This window comes from Podarcis vaucheri (genome assembly GCF_965113315.1).
Source record: "Podarcis vaucheri genome assembly, chromosome: 5".
NCBI lineage: Eukaryota > Metazoa > Chordata > Lepidosauria > Squamata > Lacertidae > Podarcis > Podarcis vaucheri.
Genome location: NC_138763.1, coordinates 83,711,332 through 83,733,564, shown reverse-complemented (window position 1 = coordinate 83,733,564; position 22,233 = coordinate 83,711,332). Strand labels below are relative to the sequence as shown.

The 22,233-nt window shown below is 40.1% G+C and overlaps 2 protein-coding genes and 1 long non-coding RNA gene across 5 annotated transcripts in view; 1 reads left to right on the top strand and 2 right to left on the bottom strand.

Moving 5' to 3' along the window:
- The window catches only part of LOC309532949 (uncharacterized protein), a gene marked incomplete at its 3' end in the record, with an annotated part of 45,615 nt that overhangs the window by 14,886 nt on the left and 8,496 nt on the right, over nt 1–22,233 (bottom strand). The gene's annotated exons all lie outside the window — the stretch shown is intronic.
- The window catches only part of LOC309532320, a 38,044-nt gene that overhangs the window by 11,860 nt on the left and 3,951 nt on the right, over nt 1–22,233 (bottom strand). Inside the window, exons 3-5 of one of the 3 annotated variants that reach the window (XR_014219746.1) lie at nt 7,345–7,626; nt 7,073–7,167; nt 6,032–6,057 (exon numbers count right to left, since the gene is read on the bottom strand). The exons of 1 other annotated variant lie outside the window; for it this stretch is intronic. This is a non-coding gene — a long non-coding RNA (uncharacterized lncRNA). Of the gene's footprint in view, nt 1–6,031; nt 6,058–7,072; nt 7,168–7,344; nt 7,627–14,375; nt 15,044–22,233 lie in introns of those variants that run through there. One more of the 3 variants, XR_014219745.1, reaches the window with a different exon arrangement.
- On the top strand, nt 2,916–5,521 carry LOC309532950 (uncharacterized protein; the record flags this gene model as incomplete). Its single annotated transcript, XM_082223736.1, has 3 exons — nt 2,916–2,934; nt 3,393–3,676; nt 4,767–5,521. The coding sequence occupies 3 exons, from the start codon at nt 2,916–2,918 to the stop codon at nt 5,328–5,330; spliced, it is 867 nt and encodes a 288-aa protein (XP_082079862.1). The 3' UTR covers nt 5,331–5,521.

Genomic DNA, 22,233 nt, shown 5'->3' with positions numbered 1-22,233 from the left:
CACAAACACACACACACACAACCACACACCACAATCCCTGCACACACACGCCCTACTACCAGCCCCGAAGCTCACTCGGGTGCCTTTGCGCCAGTCGCCGCCTCTCCGGCTGGTCTCCCTCGCGGGGGTGTCGGGGGCTGAGAGGGAAGAAGGAGGTGGGCCGCCTCAAGGTCCCAGGGGGGGGAAGAAGGTGGGGTCCTAGGAGCCAACTCTTGGGCCCAGGTCCCTTGCCCCCCCCAAATCGAGCAGGGCAGAGCTTACCTGGCCTCCCCCCCCCATCTTCTATTCAAGTGGGCGCCCCTGGGTGGGATAAAAATAGAGAAATAAGCTCGTGGAAGTGAAACCCGGTTTCAGAACCATTTGGCTGGAAAGCAAATCCTGAACCGCATAAGCAGAATTGGTCCCTTGTCTGGTTGTCAGAAACTCAGCAAGGACTAGCTTGGTTTAAGATCAGGGACAAGAGGAAATACTGAATGATGAAGTGATAATGTGTAGCATTATAAACAGATTGGAAACTTGTAAGGCATTCCCAATACTCTCCAATAGCATCTTCATTTAACACTTTGAATCCCCTGATTTAACCCAATGTCTGAGTCGCATCATTAAGCTACTGAGCATTTTGGTTTGGGTGAACTCTTCCTTCGTGGAAGTTGCACGCAAAAGCAGAGAGGGGATCCGGCAAAACCAACCCCTTTCTGTATTCAGGCAACATTTCAAAAAGGGAGTGCATTATGTAGCATGGCAGACAGGCAGGGCTCAGAAAAATCCATCCCCATAGAAGCACATGCACAAAACCACACATATATATCTATATCCATATATGCTTTATTGTTTTCTGCAAAAAGTACAAAATACATTGTGCTTACAACACAATGCAACAAACATTTAACAACAAAACAAATAAATAGCAAACCAAGAAACCAATAGTAATAATAAATAATAATAATAGCAATAATGAACAGTTTATACTTATACCCAAATTAAAGTAACCGCCAACCCCAACTAAACATGTAACCCACATCAACCCAACAAAAGCAAAAGCAAAATTGGAACATTTTGAAACATTTACCCAATTGTTCCAACCCCAGATTTTGACTTTGGTCCTTATTTGAACAAGTGGCCAATTGTTCAGCTTTTATTTTTGATTTCAGTATACAAGTGGTCTTAGCTTGCTTGGGCAAAGGGAAGAGAATGCTTCAGTAAAGGGAAAGCCAGATGATGATCCCAGACAAAGGATTAAAATAACAAATTTTATTGAAAAACTTTAAAATGTATTTATATGGATGAGTAACCCTAGAAACGTTCTGAAATCTTCCAGCTCATACAATGAATGTTCCCAGTCCCTGGCAGTTTGTTAATCACTAATGATTCCCCGTTGGTACATTCTTTGTTATTTTTGCATAAGAAAATTAACACAAGGGACCCTCCCTAAGAGTACCTATAAACCCTAATCCTAAATATGCTGACTCAGAATCGGCAAAGAAACTTTTTTTCGAGTAAGAACTACATTTTTTACTACTGAAAAAAAGCTTCCGTGAAGGTTGGGGGTGTTATAGAAAGATGTGGAAACCTCAGCAACCATATCAGTACTGTCTCGGGAAAGATTATCCCTGAACAAAAGAGGGCTCACGTTGGGGGTGGGAGAGACACGATTAAATGTCTCTAATTTCTGCCATCATCATCGCTTAGAAGCTCGGTATATTTCTGCAGAAGGCAATTGATTTAAATATGTGTTCCTGTAAGGTACTTACAGTAGGGACTAGCAGAATTTCCTGGAAAACATTTAATTGTATCCTTTGGGATTCAATACGTTGCAATTTATCTCAATATATTCTTCATTATAGCGGTGGAACATCTACCTAGAATATAAGGGGATTCTTGCTTGCTTGATTTAGATTCCACCCTTCATCACAATATCTCAGGACAGTTCACAAGACTGATAGATAAAACTTTATTCGCATTAGTGGAGTCTATAACCTGAAGCGCCTGTAACATTAAAATCTGGGGATTGCGGCATGTATTAGCTGTGAAGTAGCCTTTTATTTTTGATTCATCAACCTTGGAATCCAAGTATGTCTGTTTATGGTGGTATGTGTCCGGGGCTGAATACTCTGAGCATCTAACATCAACCGCTTGGGCTTGAAAGACCTACTGACTTCTTGAAAGACCTACTGACCTCCATTTATTTGCAATGGTGTTACTCACATTCTTCCCTTCAAGTTTTTGCACCGCCTAACGTTAACGAAAACCTCTAAGCGGCTTACGAAAGCAGGAACATTATCGATAAAAGTCAAAGTGAAAAACATGCAAAATGCAATTACAGTGAAGCTAAATCCACCGATTAAAAGGCATAGCAACTTTTTGCAGGTAAAGGTAAAGGAAAGGAAACAAAGTTTATAGCAGGCGCCGAAAAGGGTGCAGTGAAGGCGCCTGCTTCATCTCAAAACGCAGGGGGTTTCAGAGTGTAATTGCTGCATCTAGGCTTCTTGGCACATCTCTGTCTGTAAAATGAAAGCTTCATAATAATATTTTTTTTAAATAAACCACAGTTCTGTCTGGCTCTCTCACTCCTCAACCCATCCTCTCAATTCCATTCAACTGTGCGCCCAAATCTCCAAGCCTATGGGGCTATTTTCCAGTTTTGCTGAGGGGTGATGCTAAGGGAAGGGTGCGCTCCATCCCATCTAGATTGGTCAAGCAGCGCTTGAAAAGTGAATTTGAAACTCGCTCCTCCCCAAAAGCCGCCTCCCCATTGGAGCGCTTCTCTCCAAGGAAAACGCGCCGGCCAATTGGCAGCCAGGAGGGGCTATAAAGGCGCCGAACTCCAGAAACCTGGAGCGGGCCTTGAGGAGCAAGGACACTTTGCAAGCGAAAACCAAGTTTGTTGGAAGAGAGCGAGGCAGTGCTTTTGTAAGATGAAAACCACCAGCCGAGGTAAGAAGAGAGGATTGTTAAAACGATTTTTAGTTCACTTGTCTTTAAAAAAATTGCTCAAATGATTGATATAAATTCAGGGTTTCATAAACGATGGTTTTTTATAAAGGAAGGTTGTTTCTGTTTCTGGGTCAGGATGTAGGGAAGGCTTTCAAAGACCCATTTGTGGTAGCCAGGGAGGGATTACACAGGGGCTCAAATGTCTTCGGTTGGAAACATTTCGCAAGATTGGTTTGCACATATTTTACTTGTAAACATGAAGCATTTGCTGCATTTTACTGCATGAAGCATTTACACGCACACTTTCGGAATGTTAAATCCCTTTCACATAAACGGGATTAAATTTCCCAATAAACGTGGTTAGGATCGGCTGCGGAAAACGATGGCAGGCATAGAAATAAGAGCGTAAACGTATTACCTAAAATTCTTGGGTTTGTTTTCATGCAAAACTTGTTCAGAGCAACCGGAGGTTTATTTAATATTAGTGTCCATTGTTAAGGCAAAACCAATTCAGGGAGGAAGATCTGCAAGCTTAAGCCGAGCGCTCCCTTCAAATTTGCCTCTTTGTCTTTTCCCAGGAGGAAGCCACCCCAAAGTCGGAGGAGGAAGGCGAAAAAGGACTGTTTTTAGCCCATCTCATGTCGAGCTCCTAAAAAAGTCCTTTGAAGAGAACCAGTACCCCGGATACGAGACCAGGGAGGCGCTGGCGAGGTGCATCGGAGTCGAGGAAGATCGTGTGCACGTAAGAATCGGGATGGTGGGGGCTCCCAAGACTTCCCTAAACCGCACATACTGGAACAATTTGAAACGCTCCGCATAATCCTTGCGCAGTCGAAGGGCTTAATCCGCCGTGTACCTCTCAGCTTATCGCGAAAGGCGCCTTGTTCAAAAGCTAACTTCCTGTTTCTTGGTGTGTGTTTTTTTGGGGGGGGGCGTATCGTGGGTTCTGGGTTTATATCATATTAAAAAAAATCTTTAGAGACCCAGCTTAGAAATCTAATTTCTGCAATGGATGGGCTTAGTGCTAAAAGTACATTAAATCTGGTTTTATAGGCTGCCTTTGCAGCCTGATCCAGTTAACACCAACTCCCAAGGTAATGTGCAGAGGACTGCAGCCATAAGCAGCTTGCACTTGGGAGACTAAAACGAGTTAAGCTGCATTGCTTTTTCTGGCAAAAGTTGAGCAAGTACTTAGTTCTCTCCTACAGAGAAATTGGCATTTAGAAATATATATAAATACACTTCCCTGCCTAGTCCATTACCCCCAGGACACTTGAAAGGCTGAGGCAGAAGACCCCAAACAGGGCACAACAGACGGGTAGGTCTTCTGAGTGAGCCATTTAAAATTACTAAGTTTATTGAATCTTTAAAACAATTGCTATGCATAAAGTGTTGCCTTCCAGCACAAATGCACACAGAGATGTTAAGTCTTGTATGCAGCCATCCACTTGACATTAACAGACGCTTGACAATTTCTTACATGTGAAGCTCACATCCACACGTTATACTTAAATAAAGCGAGTCTTGTGGAACTGTACACTTGTGCAGCTTTTAAAGGTGGCTTTTTCTGATACTGCAGAAGAAAAGACAGCCAAATAGCAGTATTTAGTCATTCCAACTTAGAAGCTTTATATTTAACAGTAACTAGAGATTATGCACATGGGATATATGAATGTGGAGCTGAAGAGAGTAGAAAAATGCTGCAGAGAACTAAAGAGAAACCCCAGAGGAATAAGCATAATTTATTAAATGTATTTCTCTCTGTTGGATCAAGAAGACAATTTCATGGTAGCAATGTCTTCTATACTGGTTCTCTCCTTTCTTCCTTTCAGGTCTGGTTTCAAAACAGAAGGGCAAGAACACCAAAGAGCATTGGTTCCAGGATAAGGATCGGGAACCATGCTACAGCTCCTTTTAGCCGGAGTGAAAGAATCCGTCCAAGAAGCAGCCTGGACAGCAGCCCAAGAAGCAGTCCAGGAAGCAGCCAAAATATTCATATGGAGCAATATTGTCAGCCACAGAACTTGCATTATGCTGAAAGCTTCAGAGGAACAGGGTTGTGGCAGCCACCTCTCAACAACACACAACCAGGAGAGTATTCCCCGCAACAGCAGAGCTCCCTGGAATTGAACACTGCTTATTACCAGCAGGCTGCTTTTTGTGGAACTGGGCTTTATGAGACTTCCCAGGCGAGCAACTGCCCAGGTCCATATTATGGTGCAGAGATGTTGAGGCAGCCTCCACCATCAGCTGGGAACTTCTTCATGGCATCAAGCACTTCTACTCCCTGGTCTGCAACGGGGAATTATTCAGCTACAAATCCTGTACAAATGCAGAACGTTGATGGAAGTGCTTCGGGCTCTCAGTTTTTCTCTTTAAGTCAGGTTCCAGATTAGCATCCCAACTCCTTCCTTGCTGTCCTGTACATATTTTACAAGCTCCCTCTTTTAATGTATGACTTCGATGTTTTGAATAAAGTTTGTTCTTTTAATAGCTTGTCTGGAGTCGTATTTTAACTTTCCATTTACTGAAACATTCACTTTCCTGTGTGCAAGCTTATTTTTTCCATAGAAAAAAGTCAGTTGCGTGGTACATGTGGTTCTAGAGATAAAAGGTCACGTCTTCTAATGGCTGGATATTCCTGAGACACATTTTAATGCACCAATGGGCTTTCTGTCGCTTTCCTTTTCTTTTTAAGTCTCTGTATCTGAGGCTACAGTAGGTGGCAATAAATGTGGTGGGAAGTTGCTGTATTTTCTTTGTATGCAAAAGAATATTTGCAGATCCTGCTATAAGTAGATTTAGTAACACTTCTGTGTTAAAAAGTTTGGTTTCCATTCATGAGTCTTCCATTTTTTTAAAAAAACTGAAGTTTGAGATGGGGATATAAGGTTTAATTGATTTTTCTACCATGAGTGTGTTAAGTTGCTCTCCAAAGCTTTAAAGACATCTAAGTTTAACTTGTATGTGCCTTATCCTGCAACATGGGCATTTATATCTATTAAAAACTTTGTGAGGGGATATTTTGAACACTTTATTTCATTTTCTTGCCCTTATTCCCCCCCCACCAAGGTTTGTGCTCTACTGCCTTCAATGAAGCTTTATAGGAGGGTTGCCTGTGAACTAGATTGTGTCCAATACAGTTTGCCGTCTTTGACATACAGCCTTGATTTAGCCAGGTTTAGTCATAATAAAATAAGTCAGTTAATTTTAGATTCTTAATTGGACCCTCTTAGGACAACTAATTTAGAAGTAGTCCCACTGAACTTACTAATACACAACCAAATCAACACAGCTGCAACATGCTCCCTGCCTGCCGCCCAGCAAAAACCCTGAAACAACTGAGCCTAAGAGTATAAAGCTATCAAAGCCTAAGACATCTCCAAATGGTTTTTTCACAAATAATGCTACATTATTGGCATATCATTATGTTCCCTGTTCATTTGATTATATATTCAGATCTAAATGGTTCTGCTAATGGGTCAAGTTCTGCTAACAGTGGAAAGTGTAAATAAAAAAATTCCTTCCAGTAGCACCTTAAAGACCAACTAAGTTAGTTCTTGGTATGAGCTTTCGTGTGCATGCACACTTCTTCAGATACTTCTTCAGTGGAAAGTGTGAACAGCAGTGGAGATAGAGGACATCTCTGTTGAGTACCTCTACATAATCTGCGTGAGTCTGAATTTACTCCATTCACTGAAATATAGGCTTTGGGCTTGGAATATATTACAAATCCATATCATAAAACCTCACCTGCCCAGTCCACTATATTTCTCAACATTCCACTATGGAATTTAATGGGGCTGGGTGCTAGATTGGGCAGATCATACTGAATCTAGTGGATTTGTCCTACCCGGCCTGGCCCCTTTAGTCCTACCCTGATATAGGACCAGATCTGGGTTGGGTGTGACCTAGGTTGGGATAGGGCTGATCTGGGTCCACATCTTAATGTGTGTGTGTGTAAGCACAGCCCTGGAATTTCTCAAGATGTGATTATGGCTGCCAACCTAGATGGCTTTCTCAAGAGATTAGACAAATTCATGAATGCTAAGACTATCAATGGCTACTAATCGTTATGGATATATGCTATCAGAGGCATATCAATTGCTGGGAAAGAACAGGGCGAAAGGGTACTCACCTGACCTGTGTCCTGCTTTTGGGATTGCATAGTGATATGGTTGGCTACAGTGTAGAGCAGAATGCTTGGAAAACCTGGCATTCTCCTAAACAGACCTCATATACAGAAAGGTGGTCACATATGCACAAATTAGATGTAATAGAAGAGATCTATGAATAAAATAGCTACAAGTAGTTCTTAGTTGCCAACTGACCAGATCTTCTTCCTGAATCATTTGCAGTTAAAGAAATAAAAACAAGCATTTAATGCATGCAGTTAAAAAACCAACCAACCATATCCTTGCCTTCAGAAGATGCACTCAGTCTATACTGACTCTGTATGTCCCTCATCCCTAAGAAAAAAGAAAAAGAGCTGCTTTCTCTCTTGGAGATGACGAGTACTCTATCCATTGTAAATAAGCTCAATTAACAGCAAAAGTAGCCATGCTGGCCCACTAGAAAACAACAACAACAACTCCACAATCCACAGTAGGGTAATGTGTTTCACAAAGCAGGGGGTGAAGGAGATCACAGTTTCTTTCTTATTTAAGCACAAAAAGATGTTGTAATCATGACCTGCAAGATAAAGACAACAGGCTGAGATGCCATTCATTTGAGGCAGTAGAATCTAGCACAAAAGTTAGCACCCATTTCACAATGGCTTTTTCAGATCACCATTTCTTTTTTTTTTCTTTTTTTTTTTTTAATAATAGAATTTTATTAGTTAAAAATACAAAATTTACATTACAAATATATTCATACCAAAAAATCCGTCAAGAAGTCAAAGAATAACAGAATAGCACAAAAAAGAAAAACAAGAAACAAAGAAAAAAGACAAAAGACAAAAGACAAAATTACAAATAACAGAACTTCCGTTCAACTCGGTCTTGGAGTTACCAGATCTTATATTACTTCTGCAGCACTAATAAAGCAATTATACATCGATGATTCTAACTATCGTCTACTGATAAATTATTTATTCCCTGGGTATTTTCAAAATAAGTTAAAAACTTATTCCATTCGTCTTTATACTTGCTTGCGTTATTTTGTCTTATTTTTTGTGTTAATCTCGCTAGTTCAATATATTGATATAACTTCAATTGCCACTCTCCCACCGTAGGTAAATCAGAGGTTTTCCATTTTTGTGCTATTTGGATCCTCGCCGCAGCCAGGGCATATTGGAAAAAAGTTTGGTCTATTTTCTTTATTTCTTTACCAATCAGCCCTAAGAGAAACAACTCTGGAGTTTTGGGGAGGTTATACTTCAGAATTTTTTTCATTTCGTCATGGATTTGCTTCCAGAATTCTTTTATTACATCACAGGTCCACCATATATGAAAAAAGGTCCCAACCTTGTCTCTACATCTCCAGCAGGTGTTATCAACAGATTTATACATTTTTCCTAGCTTTGCTGGGGTCAGGTACCAGCGGTACACCATTTTCTCTAAATTTTCCCGCAGGGTTACACAAGCTGTAAATTTTATACCTTTCGTCCAAAGTGTTCGCCATTTATTATAATCTATGTTGTGGCCGAGGTCTTTCTCCCATTTTACCATAGCCCCCTTTACCTGATCTTCCTCGGTATCCCATTCCAGTAGTTGTTTATACATTTTGGAGAGGAGTTTATCATTACTTTCTATAATTTCAACCTGAAACCTCGATTTTTTCCCATTCATACCCAATTTCTTGTGCTCACCCCATAAAGCGTTAATCTGATGATAGAGGAGCCATTCTTTTATTTTATCTTTCAATTCCTCATAAGGCTTCACCCTCCATCCTGTTTCTGTCTTTTCCAAAAGATCCTCATACGTGCATCTTTCGTCCGCCATATTTATTTTTTTTATTTTAATGATATTGGTTGGGGAGAGCCACCAGGGGACACCTTTCTCAATCAGTTTTTTATACCTCCTCCACACTTCCAATAATGGGCCTCTAATTATATGATTAGAAAATCCTCTGTGGGCTTCCCCTTTCTCTTGCCATAGGTAGACATGCCACCCGAATCCAATATTAAAACCCTCCAGATCTAAGAGGTCTGTATTTCTAAGGGTGACCCACTCCTTTATCCAGCAAATACAGGCTGCTTCATAGTACAGCCTAATATTCGGGACTGCGAATCCGCACCTTTCTCTTGAGTCTGTTAGATATTTCAACTTTACTCTGGCCCTCTTCCCCTGCCAAATAAACTTAGTCAGGGTTTTTTGCCAGTTCTTAAGGAGGGAGATGCCTTTAATTATCGGGATACTTTGAAAGAGGAATAACAATCTCGGGAGGATGCACATCTTGATAGCCGACATCCTCCCTGTCCATGAGAGTTTTAATCTATGCCAGGTATCTAGGTCTTTTTTGATATCCTGCCACACCTTATTATAATTATCCTCAGCCAGGTTTATATTTTTAGGTGAGAGCCAGATTCCCAGATATTTTACTTTATTCACAATTTTAATGCCAATCTTTTCCTCCAATTGAATTTTCTCCTGTTCAGTCATATTCTTTGTTAGGATTTTTGTTTTCTTTCTGTTTAATCTGAAACCTGACAGCCTGCCAAAATCCTCCAGGAGTTCCACTACTCTACTTGCACTATCCAGTGGGTTCTCCACAGACAGAACCAGGTCGTCAGCATAGGCCTTTAGCTTAAATTCTTTCTTCCCAATTTTTATCCCCCTCACATTCACTGCCTCCCTTATTCTATTTGCAATTACTTCTAAAACCATTATAAATAGCAGGGGGGACAGTGGACACCCCTGCCTTGTGCCCTTCTTGATCTTAAACGGTTTCGTGAGATTGTCATTTATAATCAACCTAGCCTGTTGTTCTGAGTATATTGCCCTGATACCTTTCATATAAGGACCTTCAATACCTGCCTTGCCCAAGCACTGTATTAAGAACTCCCAAGAGACGTTGTCGAAAGCCTTTTCGGCATCTATAAAGATTAATGCTGCAGGGACGTCTATTCTCATATCTAGGTATTCAATAATATTTAGTACGTGGCGGACATTTTCTTTTTGGTGCCTGTTTGGGAGGAAGCCCACTTGATCTTTATGAATATATTTCATTAAAAGCTTCTTAAGTCTGCCAGCCATAATGTCGGCAAAGATCTTGTAGTCGTTATTAAGCAAAGAGATTGGCCTGTAGTTTTTTATATCTGTTTTTTCTTTCTCTGTTTTTGGAATCAAAGTTATATAAGCCTCCTTCCACGAAGCCGGGATCTTCCCCCCCTGAAAGATGTTATTGATCACGTCTTTTAAGACCGGGGCTAGGTGTTCTTCTAATGTTTTATAGTATTTTGCGAAAAGACCGTCCGGCCCTGGGGCTTTCCCGATCTTCATTCTGCTAATGGCCTCCTTAACCTCATTTACTGTGATCTCCTTATTCAGTTGTATTCTATCCTCTTCTGAAATATATTTCCTTTCATTTTGCTCCAGATAGTTTTTAATCTCGTCACTGTTTTCCCTTCCTTTTTCATATAACTTTTCAAAAAATTGGGTAAACCTGTTTTCTATTTCCTCTGGGTCTTCTATGATATTATCCTCCAATATTATTTTATTTATCACATTTTGTTTCTTTCTTTTTCTTAGCTGCCAGGCAAGTAACTTCCCCATTTTATTTGCCGACTCGAAATAGTTTTGTTTTGCAAATTTAATTTTCCACTCTATCTCCTGATTTAATACCGCTGAATATTGGGATTGTAGCACCTTGGCGGCGCGATTAGCCGCTTCGTCTGCTGGGTTATTAATTAATTTTTTCTCATAACTTCTCAGTTGGGAGAGGATCTCCTCTTTCTTACGCTCCCTTATCTTTCTCCTGTAATTATTTTGTTGTATTAAGAGACCTCTCAGAACCGCCTTACTGGCGTCCCAGACTACATCTATAGGGGTTTCTTTATTCAGGTTTAGATCTAAGTATTCTTTTAAAGTGCCTTTAATTTTTTCCCTCACCTCTTCCCTATCAAATAGATTCTCACACATCCTCCATCTGTATTGTCCCTTCGCTTCATTTTTTATTTCCATATTTAAAGCACAATGATCTGATAATGTCCTGGGATAAATCTCACATTTCTTAACTCTCATGGAGAGTGTTCTCGTCACCCAGATCTGATCTATTCTACCCCAGCTCTGATGGGGTTCGGAATAATGAGTAAACTGTTTAGAGGTCGGGTTTTGGTATCTCCAGATGTCAATTAGGTCTAAATTTTCTTCCATGTCACTAAAGGATTTCGGCAGTTTTCCTCTGTTCCCTTTTCCCTTCTCTGTACTCCTATCTAAGTTCGGCGCTGGGACGCCATTCATATCCCCAAGCAAAATTAATTTGTGGGTGTCCAGTTCTAATAGCATACCTTCAAGTTTTACAAAGAACTCTGCTCTATTTGAATTCGGAGCGTATACCGTCACAACATTAATTTTTTCCCCTCTAAAGTTTAATTGAATCCCTAGAATTCTTCCCTCCTCATCCTTGCATATCAAAGTCGGTTCCCATTTCTCTCTAACGTATATTACTACTCCTCTTTTTTTCCTAACATCAGAATTAATAAAGTCTACCCCTAATTTTTTATTCACCAGAATATGTTTGTGCTTTTTAGCAATATGGGTTTCCTGAAAGCAGATTACATCGTACCTCTTATTTTTCAAAACTTTCTCAATTTTATTCCTTTTAACTTTCTCGTTCAATCCGTTTACATTCCAAGATAAAAATTTCAATGAGTGTGCTATGATTTACCTTTATCTACTTCCCAACCTTTAACCGTATTCGCAAACTATAATCTCTCTCCTTTGTTTCCTGAGAGCTCCCCCTCTTCTGCCGCATCCGCTCCCACTGCGGCCTCCTCACCATCTTCATCTGATTCCAGTGCCTCCTCCTCTACACCTCTCTCTTCCTCATATCTATTCCTTGTCTCTCCATCCTCTTTTTCCGATCTATTCCTTAATCTATTCTCTGTCTTCCCCAACTCTTTTTCATATCTTCTCAGAAACTTGTCTGCCTCCTGTCTGTCAAGCAATCTAAATTTTTTCTCTTTATAGAAAAAGCTAATCCCTTCCGGAAATTCCCATCGAAATGGAATCTCGTTTCTCTTCAGAGCTGCTGCCACTTGTTTATATCCTTCTCTTTTACGAAGTAGCCTGACCGGTATTTCTTTATAAATAATAATAGGCCTTCCATCAATTCTTAACCTATTGTTGTAGCTTTTTCTCAAAATTAAATTTTTCATTTCCAAAGAATTGAAGATCACCAGGCAGTCCCCCAAGAATTTGCTCACTCTCATATGATTGGGCCTAGTCATTCTATATACATTATCTACAGTAGCTGCCACCTCTTCTTCCCTTAAGTTTAACCATTTGGAGAGTTCTTTTATCATTTTTCCTCTAATGTCTTCATTTCTTTCCTCTGCTACTCCCCTAAATTTAAGATGGAGCTGTTTTAACTGCATATCAGCCATGGCTAGGTTGTCCCAAATCCTCTCTTGAGAGATGCTTAGCTCTCCCAGTTCTTCTTTTACTTTCACTGTCTCCTTTTTTTGTTCCCTCATCTCTTTCTGCAGCTTTTTGTTAGATTCCTCGATCATTTTGGACTTTACAGAGAGGTCTTGGATTTTGGCTGAGAGTTCACCCACTGCTCCCTCTATCTTTTTGTCTATCATCTCCTGGACCTCTCCTAGTTTATTTTCCATGTATAGTACATTTTGCTTGAACTCCTCCTTTATTTTGACCCACAAATTATCTAAATCTTTAATTTCCTCCTGCCGTGACATCTTTCTTTCTCCCGGGGTCCCTCCCCCTCTCTTCCACTCTTTTCCGTCCCTTCCCGTCATCTCCAAATCTCCGTCCTCCTTCAGTTTCACTCGGCCGGCTCCCCCCTACCTTTGCTTCCTTCCCTTTTCAATCCCCCCGTTAACCACAGTCGCCGGCAGGAGTTGTCAACAATAACCCAACAGAGTTAACTCAAAAGGTAAAGGTAAACCCAGGCAAAGTAGACCCAAAGTAGACCCAAAAAGGGCCCAATATCCAGGCGGTGTTAAACACGCCCCTCAGGATTTAATAATGTCCAAACAGTAATGTCCTATAGTCAATCCAATACAAGAGGATGGGGAGATAACACCCACACCTCCTGGCGTTCTCACTTTTTACCCCTGACCGGTCCGCTTAGCCCGTCCGTGCTAAGAAGGTCCACAATCCAGTTTTAACAGTGTCTAGTCCGGGTTAATCACGGTTGTATAAGTCAGACAGTTCAGATTTCAGAAACTTCCAATTAAGATCCGTGTCAAATACAGAAGAAAACAGAAAAGCACCTCCTTAAACCACGTGGGGTTAATTAGTAGATCTTCCTATTCAACTCCAGCCATCAACGCAAATCCTCCAAGCACAGGGAGGGCAAGGCAAACACAAAGGGAGAAAGGAGGAAGCAGCGAGAACAAAGTGTAGCTGCAGGCACAAAGGTTTTTAAGTTTTCTCCCTTTTAAATCCTCTCACTTTATACCTTATGCCTGCTATCTCCAAGTCCTGGTTGTAGAATTGTAGGCTGCAAACGCTAGCGACCACTTGCCCTTGCTTAACGCCGTAGAGAAAGTGGTAGTAGTAGTAGTAAAAAGGGAAAGCAACCCCACAAACAAGTTGTAGCACTCACCAGGGACCATATAGTCCTAGGTATCCGTTTATAACAGTTTTAAATCCTCATAACGTAAAGTTCTTACTCAGACAGACTCTCCTAAACTTCTTCAAATCGTCGACTTTCCGTCTGCGCCATCTTATTTCCTCCACCGAGCGAACTCCCAAACACAATCCAAAGCTTTCCAGGAGCCTCCCAGCTCTATGACTGGCTTTACGCCTTGCTCAATTAAAAGGGAGAGAAAAAAAAACCCACTAAAAAAACGCTGGGTGCTCCATTCTTTTCTTAAGGAAGCCCGTCGCTCAAACCGGCTGAAGCTCGAGGCGTTGCCCTGCAAAGTCGTTGCCTCCCCAATTCGCGCTCGCGGTCCTTCGCTTCTCCTCGTAGACGCTCCGGAGAACGGTACGACCGCTATCGCGCTGCCGGGTGCCTATCCTCCAGGGGTGCCCCCCCTTGGAGTTTTTGGGGTGCGCTGCGCCCTAGCGTCTCCCCCAAGCCTCTGCAGGACCCGAAAAACCGAGAGCAGGTTTTCCGCGCTTCCTCGCTGGTTGCGACCGGAACCGGAAGTCCTTCAGATCACCATTTCAATCGGTAAGCAATCATTGTAAAATTGGTGCAGAACGAATCTTTTCAATTCTGCAAAACCAACAGAAGAGTCTTGTAGCACCTGAAAGATTAAAAAAAATTATTATGACACACACAATATAATTCACTTCATTGGATGCATAAAGTATTATCCTGAGTTGCAGGGACAGAATTGGTGGGGAGCTTGTAAAAAGATACCAGAGGGAAACTAAATGCTGAATTATACAGTTGAGGATTGTGACATTTTAAACTGCAATGATGCACCAAAAACAGTAGTTGATAACACAGACATCCTTGCACTGGTAAGCCAGTTTTTAGCATATCCAGTGTGGTTTTAAAAAACGTAAACCCAGCACCTATTGTATTGATTCCATCTGCAAATAATAGCACTGGTGCATTGTAATACAATGGTCTCATGGTTTGAGGTCACTTCATTCAATAATGAACACCTTAAGGTCAGTGACAGAGCATCCTGAGAAGCTGAAATGTTCCCTCACTGGCTTTTCTATACTGCCATTTCAGATTTGTGCTCATTCATTCTTTTGCATAGACCAGCTAGAAGGTCATTGCATAGACCAGCTAGAAGGCAACTGGTGGCATATATTACTTTGGAAGATGAGCAGGTGAATTAGCCCCTCAGGTTCTATTGACATTCTTAGCTCCTGTAATAATTATGTTAAACTAGATATGGAAATAGAGTTGGTATCTGGCTCTGCCACAGCGTCCGGTCCCTCTTTTTCACAATCCTGTTATATGGCCTGTTACTCATAAAGAGGTGTTTTTAGGTTAATGGGCTGTCACCCAAGGCCTGTGAGAAGAAAGTGTCACCAATGCATGTCAGATAGAAGAGAGACTTTCAGTTCTGTAGTCACTCTTGTTTTATAACAGATTGAACTAAGTAGGTAATTGACCTGATGTGATTAATCTTCTCCTCTGAACAGGTTAACCAAAACTGGATGATTATCAAAGTCTCAGAGCTGTTTGGAGAGTATCAGAAAAGGATAAAATACAACTGAATAAAATAGGCATTCACAGCCACAACTGCAAGGAAAGCTTATTTTTTATTTCATTTTTTAAATTAAGACTATGATCCTAAACACACCATGGAGTAAGTCCCATTTAATTCAGTGGATTTTATTTCTGTGGCACACGTATTTAGTCTATGAGAAGGTGACGGTACGCAGGGTTTTTTTTAAACCATATAGTGAGAAAATCCCCTTATAAAATATGGAAGAAAATATAAATAAATACTAGAGCCTAAGACCCCCTGGTGGACCTCACTGACACAAGCCATGGCAGTAAAAAAGAAAAATATGAAAGGAGACTGCCAATGTATAGAATGATATTAGAAGAAAACAATAACAAATTGATGCTGAAGAAGTTTGAAGAAATTAGGTTGTACCTGACGGATTGGTTACATACCATATTTTCAATTAAATGAAATATTAAGTATAAATTTAAAAAAGGATTTGAAAATAAGAAAAAGAACTAATCCAATCCAAAGGAAAATATATTTCAAAAATGTACAATCTACATCTTGAGTGGGAGGTAAAAGAACAGGTAAAAGTAAGGGGTGATGGTGTCTTGGGCCCAAGAACTTGGATATAATATTCACATGAACCAGTGGGAGAAATAATGGAAGGTGGACATGAAGTTTACAGCGTGCTATAATCTTAGAGAGAACATCATGAAAATGATGTACAGATGACACCTTACCCCGACCAAGTTGTATAAAAATAGATCAGAAGTGTGCTGGAGATGCAAAAAGGGTAAAGGTTCGTATATGCATATGTGGTGGGAATGTAAGAGCATAATATATATACCGTAATGAATTTTAAAAGATATTAAAATTCCCATTTACAAAGATACCAAAAGCCTTCTTTTTAGGAATAATGTCAACAGAAATTTTAAAAAATAGCAGACCACTCTTCAAGAAATTAAAAAAAAATTAAAAAATAGCAGACCACGAAACAACAGCAGCCAGGATCCTGGTGGTGAGGAATTGGAAAAGTGAAAAGACCCCCCACAAAAACCGAATGGCAGGTTAAAATGATAGAATACTTACAATTGGCAAGGATGACAGGGAGAGTTAGAGGATACCCGATGCAGAAGATCAATAAGGAATGGATAGTATTTAAAGAATATTTAAAAAACTATTGTGATAACAAAAACCTCCTGGCAGATCTTGAGTGACTCTTGTAATATAACGGTGTAAACAATAGAACTTCTTTGATAAGATTTTGGAAAAGAGAACAACAATAAGGCACTGTGTGATAAATAACAAAATGAGAAACAGTACAATGAGAATAATCAGAATTATATTTTAATTACTTATTTTTTTATCTTTACCTTTTTCTTTATTTTCCTTTTTCCTCTTTCTTTGAAAAGTAGTTGTAGATTGTAAGGATGTAGTGTGTGATGTAAATATTGTATTGTTGTGTGCTGTTATTTAAGTTAATGTTGATTGTTTAATAGTTAATCATAATCATAAAGATTACACTGCAAATTTTAATGATAGGGTTGTCTCCTGTTCATGATTTTTATGGGTTGCTCATATTTTGAGACCACAAGGAAATAATATTATAGAGTTTGTTGTTTGTTTGGTTTATTTTTCTTCTTGCATCCCTACAGTCTTCAATGAGTGTGTTTTCAGTTTCCAAACTCTGCATTTAATGGACGAAATGGTTTCTGATGGTAGGGTCTTTTTAAACTACCCATTTGTTGTTTGTAGAAAAACAATAGGATTCTAGCATTGTAGGGCATTTGTAGGGCATTGTAATAGCATTGCTTGGAAGAGATGACCCTCAGGGTCCCTGCCAACTTCACCATTTGATGGTTCTGCTTCTGCACTGTGGAGCAGCTCTCTAGGGTTTCAGGTGGGAGTCTCATCAAGCCCTACTACCTGGGAGACACCAGGAGCTGGACCGGGGACCTTCTGCATGCAAACAACATGTTCTTACCACTAAGTTACAGTGTTTCCCATCACTGCAATAAAGTTTTCCCAATGGCCAGCAATCTGCACCGGATGTGTTGGCTCTTGCATCAGCTCATTTCCAGCTTCCATCTCTTTGCTTATGCTTGTATCCATGCTTGGAACTCATGAATGAGCAGAAAACTTTTCTGTCCCACCAAGCCTTTGCAGGCAATTTAAAGCACATCACCCACAATGGTCTGCTGGTGTTTGTTTTTAATTATTTTGCAAATGTAAACTACTGTGATATATTATATCTCTCTAATATTGCTTGCTAATTTTTCTGGTACCTCTTCATGCCTTTAGTTCCCTGTCTTACTGCCATGAAGACACAGTGATGGGAAACAGTTCACTGGTGACATTTCTGCTAATTGAACACTTGTAAATACAACTGAGCCACAAGAGAAGTAAAAGGAAACTATTCTGGGAAGTGCAGCATCTTCCCACATTTTGTGGGATAGATTTCTGTTTCTGTGGTCTGCCGATGTGAACAGGACCCTTGCAATGTTGCAAGCAGCTTCTTGTTCTCTTGATCTCTGTCCATCCAGGCTGCTAAAGCTGACAAGTGTATCCAGGGGCCTGCTCCCTTTGGTCAAGCAGTAGTACATAAATCCCTGAAGAAACCTCTGTGACGAAAAAGTTGCTGGGCAGGTTGGATCAACAAGTGCTCCTTTCTTTTTTTTCCTGCCTGCAAATTGTTAATGAATGGCAGCCTCTGATTGGCCAGGGTTCCAGGAGGGAGAGTTTAAAAGGAGAGGTTTTGGAGAGACAGTTAGTTTGAGAGGGTTGGTTGAAGTAGGTTGGAATTGTGGTTGGAGAGGGTGGGAGATAGGTAGGGAGACAGGTTAGGAGACAGGCTGAGGTACAAAGAGTGAATGGGAGAAAGAGTTGGCTCTGGAAAAAACAATTTCCACTCTGAGCGTATTGTGTCCTGTAGGAGGAATAGACCGGAATTTTACTGGGAGGCAGAGGTTGAGCCAGGAGAAGTAGGAGCTGGAAAGGAACAGCCTACTTGGGACTGAAACCTAGTCTGGAGGGGAGAGATTCTTCTAAGGAAAAGAAGAAACTCCCAGACCCAGTGAAGGGAGGGTGTGTGGAGAGCCCTGTGGTCAATTACTTAAAATACCTCAGAAGCAGGATTGCTAAAGGGGGTGGATAACTGAAAGAAAGTATCAAGGAACCAAATCAATAATGCAAAAACAAGTGAGGACAAATTTAAAGTGAAATTGCACTGTATTTCTGAACTAACCTAAGTTGAATCCATTTGTGTTATATACTATCTTGCCTTAAATAAATCTTTATTGTTTATTTAAAGAAAACCTGTCCGAGACTCCAACTTACCAGTTACCCCTTCACAAAGGTCCTTTGCAGCATACTCTGGGGCTAGAAATTTTAAGGGAAAGGGGAAAGAAACCTTCAGGTAAAGGGTTATTCAGTGAGGTGGGGGCAATTAACCTACGAGAGCCGGCCCAAAGGCATGAGAGGAAAATGTGTCCTTGTGCCTGTTGCAACCTCCTCTTGCACCTTTTGTTGTGCTTTACGACAACCACCATCTGCTTGCAAATACCCCCTTCTTGGGCAACATGGTGAAGAGAGAGGTGGAGGAGCTGTTACAGGAGTTTCTGGAGGATACAGCCCATCTGATCCCTTATATCACAGTTTGATGACTGAGGTTTTCAGGGAAGACGTTGGTGGTGGTCCCCCATGGTTCAGATGAACAGCTTGTAATTTACAGATTCTAGGCATTCAATATTATGGACCCAGTCCTGACTGAGTTTAGACAGCTCTCCTGCCTTTTGAACTTCAGACACTTGACAAAACCTTTTCCATTTTGTAGGCATTTTAAGATGCTTTCCTGATTCTCTGATTGGTTAGCAACTTGCTGGCCTTATTAAAATTCTGTGGCTGGCAAGACAAGGCACTCATTTTCAATGCAACCATCATACTTTCCAAAGTGCATAGTCAAATTCTTGCAGCAGTGAAGGTCTTCACGATCAATGCAGAAATGGGATTGTTGATCATACATATTTCAAAAGGAGATTCTTTTAAAATGCACCGCAAGAATCAGAATGTGATAGATTTACGGGCAAGGGAAATTAGACATAATATACAATTGGCATCATGGGAAAAATTATGGAGGGAAGATTTAAAATTTACAACATGCTGTATGTTGAAAGAGAATTATATGAAAGTGATGTATCGCTGGTACTGAACTGCTACCAAGTTAGCAAAAATGTATAGAACAGTTACAGAAAGAGAAAGAAGGCACATTTGACCACACGTGATGGACGTGCAAGAAGACAAAAGGATATTGGGAAATGATTTATAATGAGCTGAAAAAGATGTTTAAAATTACTTTTGGGGGAAAACCTGAAGCTTTCTTACTAAGAATTTTAGATCCAGAAATATCTAAGGATCAGAATAGACAATTTATGTATGCTACAACAACTGCTATTTGCCCAAAGATGGAAAGAGGACAAAGTACCTACAAAAGAAGAATGGTTGATAAAGATGATGGACTATGCTGAAATGGCAAAAATGACTGGGAAAATTAGAGATCAAGGGGACAATAAATTTAATAAAGATTGGGAAAACTTTATAAGTTACTTAAAAGAACACTGCAAACAATTAAAAACATTGGCAGGATTCCAAACAGCTCTTGCAATGTAGTGGGAACTATGGTAAAAACTGAGTTTTAAGAAAACATGGAGAATATTATATGCTGCAGTTGGAAAAGAAGATCTTGGGAAACCATGGAAAGGTGGAGGGAAGTCTCGGGATTCAGAGAATCCTATGTGTAGAATGACTATGATTTATGTGAGATGATAATTGTTAAAAGCAAAAATGAATAAAAAAGAATGTAATAGATTTACAATACATTCTGATTCTTACCATGCTTCTTTTAAAAACTAAACTACGTAAACTAAACTCCTTACTTCTTTACTGAGTAGAGATAAACAACTAATGGCCTGGGAACTCAATCCATGTATTGGGAGTCATTCAAATCTATCATCCATTTGCAAATTCTAAAGCCCACACCTCCATACATTTACTCCATGCACTATGTGAAATCTACTTCCTGCACTAAAAATTGTTTGTCTGTGTTACACAGAAAGTGACGTGGAACCAAGCCAGACCTAATTTTGTAAGTTCATCTGTAATAAACTCATCTCTTGTTAATTTTAGAAATGGCAAACACAACATGGGGGGGGCACAGGTGGTAGTTATGGATTCAGATCTGTTTGCGGTGCTAAGGAATGGGTTTAAAACACCATGCCATTTCACCCAAGTTGCCCCCTCAGAGCTAGTATTTGCCCAACAGGAAGGGTGGAGGTTGCAGGCACCATGCAGCAAATTTGTCCTCCCCCCCCCCATTATATTTTATTTTTTTACTGTACCGAACCAAAAATTCTGAATTTAGGGGAGGGGGATTACTTTGTTGCTGTTATTGATAAACATGGGGAAGTCAGATATCCTTTCTGATCTACTTAAAATCACCCAGAGCTCATCTACCTTCGGACCATCCCTGCCATGTGAAGAAAATAGAAGCTTGGGAAGCCATTCAGATTGGTGGGGGGGGGGACAAAGCAGAAAGGGTTAAAAATCCCCTTTCAAGCTCTTTCTGACTCCACCCACCCCCTCAGCTGCAAACATGTGATGCCTTATCACTGATCTCCAGACATTCCTTTCTTTTTTTTTTTGCAGATAAATTTTTATTGACATTATACATATATACAAATAAACTTATACAAAATCCAATATTTAGATTGCACAAAATATAGTCATTCCTTAAGTCGTAAATACATTGATTTTAGGCTCTGCCAAGCCTTGGACTTCCTTCTACTGCTTTGGTAAGTATCAAATAGACTTAATATTCATGTATTTTATTTCTTTCACATAATAGCCATTTACTGTTAGAGTTGTTACCAATCCCGCTAGTGTCATTTAAAATTTGGTTCCAGTGTACGTCCAATACTTAACCCAGTTATCTTGGAGTTTCTGTTCATCTTGATCTCTTATTCTCACAGTTATTCTAGCAAGCTCGGCATAATTTGTTAATTTAATCTGCCAATCGTATATATTGGGTATGACATCCATTTTCCAATTTTGTGCTAACATGATTCTTGCGGCTGTTGTGGCATATTGAAATAGTACCTTATCTTCCTTTTTAATTTCTTTGCCTGTCATTCCTAGCAGGAGAGCTTCGGGTTTTTTGGGAAACGTATACTTGAAAAAAAAATTAAGCTCATTATAGATTGATTCCCAAAAACCTTTTACTTTGCTGCATGACCACCACATGTGGTAGAAGTCACCATCTGCCTCTCCACATTTCCAACATCTTTTGTTTTTTAACCTATATATCTTAGCCAATTTCACTGGTGTAAGGTACCACCTATATATCATCTTCCATATATTTTCCCTTAGTGCCATACATGCCGTAAATTTCATGTTAGTATTCCATAATTCTAGCCATCTCTCAAAATCAATATTGTAGCCGAAATCTATTACCCACTTAATCATGGCCTCCTTGACCTCTTCGTCTTTTGTATACCACTCCAATAATATATCATATGTTCTGGACAGTACTTTGGTCTTTCCTTCAACCACTTCCACATTGAATTTAGATTTTTTTGTCCTCGAATCCTATTTTCTTTTTATCTTCTTTTAGCAAATCATTTACTTGATGGTATTGCAACCACCCAGTAAACGAGTTTTTAATCTCTTCATATGGTTTAAGTTTTATACCTTGATATGTTTTTCTTGTAAGATCTTCATAGGTGGGATTCTTCCCTTCCATATTAACTTTTTTGACCGTTAACACCTCTATTGGTGAAATCCACCAGGGTGTCTTCCTTTCCAATAGGTTTTTATTTCTTTCCCATACTTGGAGTAATGATCCTCTAAAGATATGATTCCGAAAGACACAGTGTACTTTCACCTTTTCGTACCACAGGTACGCATGCCATCCGTACCTGTTGTCAAAGCCTTCAAGATCTAACATATCTCTATTTTCTAGTGTTATCCAG